General features: G+C 33.5%; 1 protein-coding gene across 1 annotated transcript in view; it reads left to right on the top strand.

Annotated features, from left to right (window-relative positions):
- Ptp69D (Protein tyrosine phosphatase 69D) overlaps positions 1–7500 on the top strand; it is a 651708-nt gene that overhangs the window by 358606 nt on the left and 285602 nt on the right. Inside the window, exon 10 of the mRNA XM_068380055.1 lies at positions 7442–7500. This exon is cut by the window's right edge and continues 146 nt beyond it. Coding sequence (XP_068236156.1) covers positions 7442–7500 — 59 coding nt within the window. The remainder of the gene's footprint in view (positions 1–7441) is intronic.

Below are 7500 nucleotides of genomic sequence, written 5' to 3'. Positions count from 1 at the left end.
TAGCAAATCCTACACCTGCGTTGGCCGGTCTCTAAGGTAAAGTGGCAATAAAACACATTTTTTATTTATTATTTCTTTATAATTATCTTTTTTTACATGCTTCTTTCATATTATGCACTTATGTTATTGTTATGTGTAATTATGTGTAGCCATTTATTAAGGATTTATTATGGGTTTTTAGGCTGAGGAACGAATTAAATGAATTACCATGTATTCTTATGGGAAAATTCGTTTCTACATCCGATCATTTTCTACATCCGAAGTTGGTTGTGGAACGAATTAAATTCGTATGTAGAGGTACCACTGTATATATATATATTTGTATCTATATATAGATATATAGATATATATATATATATATATATATATGAATGTTTATGTATATATATCTATATATATATTTATATATATATATATATATATGAATGTTTATATATATATATATATCTATATATATATATATATATATATATATATATATATATATATATATATATGCTGTCTTGTGTTAGAGTTCTCTTGCTTGAAAGTACACTAAGGCACACTATTCTCTCTTCATTGTTTATGTATTATATATATATATATATATATATATATATATATATATATATATACATTGTTGCTGATCCTAAGATATTTATATTATTATTCATTACCTCTTATAGCCTATATATATATATATATATATATATATATATATATATATATATATATATATATATATATATATAGTTTATTTCCTTATTTCCTTTCTTCACTGGACTATTTTCCTTGTTGGAGCTTAGGGCTTATAGCATCCTGCTTTCCAATTAGGGTTCTAGCTTAGGAAGTAATAGTAATGTACATCCAATAATATATCAGACTAATGTTGCTTATGATTTTGGCACTTAATGTGGAGAAATATGGTATTATTTATTTAACTGTTGAGTGGGAACTTGTTGTTCCGGGAAAGTCTCCTTACATCATGTGCGCAAAGATCAGCAGGGGAGGAAAAGGAGCACTATCACTCGAGGCACAAACACCCTGTTAATAACTTTGATGACGTAGTTCACGAACTTTCACTTTGATAATAAAGTCTTCTCCGTCCAAACCAAAAAACTCCACATGTGACTAAGTAATTAATTGTTGGTCTACCTTAGCTTTGTCAATCTAAGGTCATCTACACTCTTAGGCTCTGTTTTGGGTCCGTCCAAGGGACCCCAGTGAGATGCCGGACAGGCATTTACGTTAATAGACAAAGGCAGTGGAGTGTGCAGTGATGTATTCTTATAAAGTAAAAGTTAAAGATAAGGATCTTTACCTTCAAAGTATATAGATTCAATACTAAGTCACTCGCTAACACACTATTACTCTTAAATTATTTAGACTTACTTACTCCTTCCAATATTTTGGGTATACTGTCCCGAGATTAAATAATCACAATAGACACAATCAAATAAATGAAGCAGTTAAAATACGAAGAGGTGTAATTAATCTAATATTTTATTACACAAAATTCACATTGAAAGAAACGGACATCTTAACAGCAGCAAAAGTAAACAAGCACAAAACAAAATAAAAGAAATGTTATTTAGCAAAATGTAATGGGGTCGGACACGTGGCCCGGTGACCCAAGACTGTACTAGTCTCTAAAGCAAAAGTTAGACACAAAATCCCATGCACTCAGCCCGAAATATGTAAAAGCCAGTTAAACCTAAATCAAGTAATAATTAATCTAAGCTAAAATTGGGGAAAAATAGGGGCCACGTGTTTTACCTGCACTCCTTACAGTAAGGATGGAAGTGCCCTTAATTATCCTTGCAAATGGCTGTGGAATAGTTAATTTGCACCCTTGACTGGCCCACCCCTGGAATCCTCACTTCTTGGTAGATTGGGTATTGCTGGCACAGTTCCCAGGCTCGTCTTCCCTTTCTCCAGCTGACAGGACCCCAGCACTTCTCTCCTCTGTCCTCTGTCTGGTGGGAGTCAAGTTGAGGGATGAGCCAGAGGTGCAGAGATGCACAGATTGGCTGACCAGGTAGCCAGCCACAGCCACAGCTCATGTTCGAATGAGCCGACCCTTAGGTCGTGTGGATTCATCTCAGTTCAGCTTCCAAACAAGTGAGGGTCATGGTGCGTAAAATAATGCAGTTGAGGTGCTATATCGAGACTTTAGGGCAGGTCAGTGCAACGTTGGAAGGAGTGAGGAGGCAGGATTTTGTGCAAAATACGAAGAGAAATCTTGCAGCTCTATGGGATTATACATACATAATAATCCTACCTATTCTGGCTTACCAAAATTTAATAATTTGAATGAACAATTAGCAATGGGCTGGTGTGATGGGCATGCATCTTAAAATTAACAGACCTGAATTGGTACTGAGAGATAAAATAAGCTGCCTATAAATCAGCAGTATTAAAATTATATTCAAAACCAGTGTAATAGTTTATCTCGACCCATGTAGTTTAAGGAAAAAACCATTGTACGCCGGCGTAAGGCTTTTGTTTTGCGTTTCTACACTGTGCTGTCACAAACATGACGTATACTTGTCAATGATTTATGTTAATTTAGAGCAGTTCTCCCAACAATTTCAGTTAATTTAGAGCAGTTCTCCCAACATTTTTGGTAATGAAAACGTAAAGTAAGTATGGGAGCGAAAGCTGAACGGTGGTAACTACAATATTGGGAGCTAGACCAAAATACAAAAGGAAAGAAGAGTGAAGAAAAATTGTTTACACATTATAAGCTAATACATTAATGATTCTGTGACTGATATTTTGGTACAAGGAAGGTACTTAGTAGGTACATAGTTCCAATTACTGAAAAATGTATGATTTGACATCAAGATCATTAAAATAGGACAAGTCTTGGATTTTGTGAAATGCAATATTTCTGTATATTCAGTGGCGTCCATCTTGCATTTGTCGGTAGCTAATGGGTTTTATCCAAAGAGTAATCATAAGTAGTGTGTGCGCCAATTTTCTTGCCTGTTTTTTCGAAATGAGAGATTGTTACAGTTATCAGCTGCATTAATTTTAGTCAATTTGAATAAGTCTGTGTTCTTACTCAGATTGGCCAGGGCACCAGCCACCCATTGAGATACTACCGCTAGAGAGATATTGGGTCCATTGACTGGCCAGATAGTACTACATTGGAACCTGCTCTCTGGTTACGGTTCATATTCCCTTTGCTTACACATACACTGAATAGTCTGGCCTATTCCTTACATATTCTTCTTTGTCCTCATACACCTGACAACATTTAGATTACCAAACAATTCTTCTTCACTTAAGGGGTTAACTACTGAACTGTTATTGTTCAGCGGTCAATTTTCTCTGGGTAAGGGTAAAAGACACTTTAGCTATAGCAAGTAGCTCTTCTAGGAGAAAGACACTCCAAAATCAAACTATTGTTCTCTAAGTCTTGGGTAGTGCCGAAGCTTGTGTACCATGGTCTTCCATTGTCTTTGGTCTGAGTTCTCTTGTTTGAAGGTACAATCGTGCACACTATTCTATCTTATTTCTTTTCCTCTTGTTTTGTTTAAGTTTTTTAGTTTATATAGGAAATATTTATTTCAGTGTTGCTCTTCTTAAAATATTTTATTTTTCCTTGTTTCCATTCCTCACTGGTCTATTTTCCCTCTTGGAGCCCCTGTTCTTATAGCATCCTGCATTTCCAACTACGGTTGTAGCTTAGCAAGTAATAATAATAATAATAATAATAATAATAATAATATGGGAATGATAATAGCAATAGTTCAACTTCTGGTTTCTCTGTCATAGATAAGGGTTCAGTCTTTTTTTCTATTATTAAAAGTTCAGAGGTTGAAGTCTTTGTCAGTTTATATGGGGATGTGACTTCTATGGGCCATGTCTTACTCTTGAGAAATTCATTGCTATGGGATTCTTAAAAATGAGGGGTTTTCCAATTTCATCCCAATCTACATTGGAACAGAATAGTCAACCGAGAGAGAATCTCAATGCCATTGATAAAGAACCAACTGCCACTACTAAGTCGTTGGGATTATTGCAGGTGATTATCTAAGGAAATGAAAGGTCCAGACCATTCTTTGTGAAGATGCCTTACTGGAAGGAGTGGGAGATATTCTAGATGTTTTGCATTTGTGAGGGAAATGGACATTGCAGGAGTTGACTCTTCATATCAATTACCCGGAGCTCTTCTAACATATTCAAGGCTCTTCAGAAACATGAACCCCTGGTAGTAGGGAAGACCAAGGTTGTGTTTTCAGACAATATAATGGCATGGGCCTACATCAGGAATCAAGGGGAACACGGTCGCAATCCATATACCAGATAGCGAGGTGCTATTGACTTGGACAGATTTTAGAAAAATAAGTCTTCTTCCTTAGTTTACTCTGGGAAGATAGTTGTGCAGGAAAAGCTAGATTCTTTCAAATGAGTGGTCTCTACATCTATCAGTATGTCTAGAAATTTGTAGATGGGGTTGACTGAACCAGAAATATTTGCAATATCTCTGAACAATTGTTAGAGATGTTTTGTTTACCAGTTCTGGGTCCCTTAGCATGGAAGGTAGATGCCCTGTTACAAGCCTGAGGAAATCTAAATCTCTACACACTTCTACCATTCAACAGGATTTGACAGGTGGTAAACAAGTTCAGAATTTTTACAGACAGCAGAATGATGTTGGTAGCCCCATTCAGGTCAGAAAGAGAATATCCAAGGGTCAAAAAAGGTTGCTATATAAAGTCAATCTTTTCAGACAACCAATTTCGAAGGTGATTCTTCCAAACACATTCATGCTACAGCAAACATACATGGAGATGACCCACCGTATTCTCAGAAACAAAGGTTTTTGCAGCCCTCTAGATTGTCTATCATTGGTTACGAAAGATCAATAATTTTTATGAAAGACTAAGGGATATTTTATTGGAACAAATCTATAAATATATCAATAACTAGCACTAGTTTTAAATGATAATTTTAACTTTTTACTTACGATTTGATTAAAGATGCCATAGCTAAACACTTATCCTGTTGGCGTTGGCTTCACCTGAACACAAGTAAACTAAATGTACTATATTCTAGATGATATCTCTTTTATCTACTTTCAAAGCTAATACGTTTTTAAGACTTAAGAGTTTTTCCTAATTCTTTCAAATCGTTTCTCATGAAAATTGTGATTATTACACTATAAAATAGATTTATTTGAAGAATAAGAGCTGTTCAGTATTACTGTATTTAGCTAAAACTCTAAATATTAGTGATAGAAATCCTTATTTGTTTTGTGGGATTAGAATTGATAATTGTCCTCTGTCTAGAAATCCAAAGAATTGGATCAAGTCTAATGAAAGCCTTGAAGGTTAAGGTTCATGATATTAGAAGGGCAGCCTCATCTCTCTATTTTTACAGAAAGCTTTTCGGAAAGGGTTTAGTGTCGGCTCAATTGATTACTGTGCTAAGCCGGTATCTCCTAAACATTATCTTGAAGAATCTTGGTTTGCTCATCAAGGTTACTTATCTTTAAGTTGTATAGTGGCTGCTGTCAGTGTAATCTAATAACGTTTTTGGCCATAGTTAATCAATATTTTTCTTAATTCAAGAATTATAGCATTATCTGCATGATGTTTATGGTGTATAGATAAGCAATTAGGGAATAATCTGGAGTCGTGTATTTCAAGTTTTTTTTATATCTTCCTTATATTATATAGTATTTGAGAAGGTTAGTTACCAAGAATGTAGACTACAGGTGACTAGGATATTTTTTTTTTCAAAAATATGACTAACCTAACTCTTTCCTTCACTGGCAACCCACCTCTTATTAAATTGTGGGAGTCAGCAATATGATTATCATCAGGGGAGGTTCATAGAAATAAACAGAATCTTAATGATAAGATTTGTTATATCTATACTCTCCTGATGCTCATATAAATGCAATCCTTCTCCCCACTGACATTTGGTGTCAACAGCATAGTGAATAGTTTCAACTCCAAGATTGAAAGACAAAGACTCTCTGACTTCCACAAGCCATCAGTGATTGCCAGTAACTCTTAGGTTGACTAGTTACTCAACTAGAGGGTTAAGACTATTGAAATTAAAGAAAACCAAAGATAATAGAAATGAGTTTCCAGAGAGGTGCAATATGAACATCAGGCGAGTTTATAAATAGTATGAACATCAGGCGAGTTTATAAATAGATTATAAAAAATCCTCTTTTTTAATAAAATTTTCAATGAGCTCTAATATAATATTTACATAATTTTTATTTTGTTTTATGGTGTAAGTAGATGTGCATATAGCAGTAGAGTGGCACCAGCATATAAAATTCAAAATTATAATAAAAATTATGATAATGATGGTAATGATAAAAAATAATGTTTTTGTAAGTACAGTTAAATTATTTTATAGTAGGGTATGTAGAAATGACCTTTTGGCTTGAAATTATAGCCTACATGTACAGGAGTAAGTGATAAAGGTCAAGAGGTAAAAATGAATAATAGGAGGCCTCAACTTTACATTGACATGCTGATGCCCTTTTTTGAGAAATTGTTTGGAAAAAAGTAAAAAATTTCACGTCGTCAAACACACTACGTTTTTTGTGTACCATTAGTATATTTAGCATTTTCCATTTTTTTAGGGCTAATTCTGGTTGTTCAAACATTTGATATTTCGGACTACCCTTTCCCATTATTGATTTTATTTTCATTACTTCAATATTTCCAGTGGTATAGGGCCAGGATGTGGGTTGTGGTCACTTTCTCATGAATATTTATTTTATTGTATAGTCATACATCATTATGACTGGTTTATTGTTACATTATATTCAACTTTGGATTGCCTTTTGTTAATAAAAAATCGGAATAAAACAAATTTTAAGTTTTTTATATTTAGTGTATTAGAAAGGCTTATTGTATTGTTGAAGTATGAAATGACACTTTGTTTTAGTAATAATATGGAGTGGTTAATTTGAGTTTATAGGTTGTGTAGGTCATTATTTGAAGGTTTAATTCATGTTTAGTTATTTACTTTGTCTGATTATAAGTCTTGGAACCAAATAATAACCTAGCATGAAGTAGGACTATCTCTTATATTTTTTCTTTTGCAAATTTGTGTTTTGTTTTATTGTAAGTGATTTAGATGTATATTAATGAAATTGTTAAATGAAAGGTATATTAACATATTAGCATGTTTGGGTAGGTTTTGATCACATGAAATATATCTGGATTTTCACCATTCAAAGTAAACATTGTGATACAATTTTAATCAATGTTATTTGGGATGTTGAAGTGTATGCTGATTGTATAAAACAGTAACTTTATTACTGTGAATATAAATAAAGTTTTAAACATGAAGTATTTCTTTAGGATCATGAATGCCATCCTATTCTTGTGAATTATCTTTTTATAACTTTCCACATAAAATTCTCTTTATTATGTATAGAGACAATTCCATTGAAGAATTATCACATTCTTTTAATTTTCAGTCACTTCCTGAGAAGTTTTACGATCGCAGTAGTCGGTCATCGGATATGATTGAAAACGC

This window comes from Palaemon carinicauda, chromosome 9, assembly GCF_036898095.1.
Source record: "Palaemon carinicauda isolate YSFRI2023 chromosome 9, ASM3689809v2, whole genome shotgun sequence".
In the NCBI taxonomy this organism is placed as follows: domain Eukaryota; kingdom Metazoa; phylum Arthropoda; class Malacostraca; order Decapoda; family Palaemonidae; genus Palaemon; species Palaemon carinicauda.
This window is presented reverse-complemented; position numbering and strand designations above follow the sequence as displayed.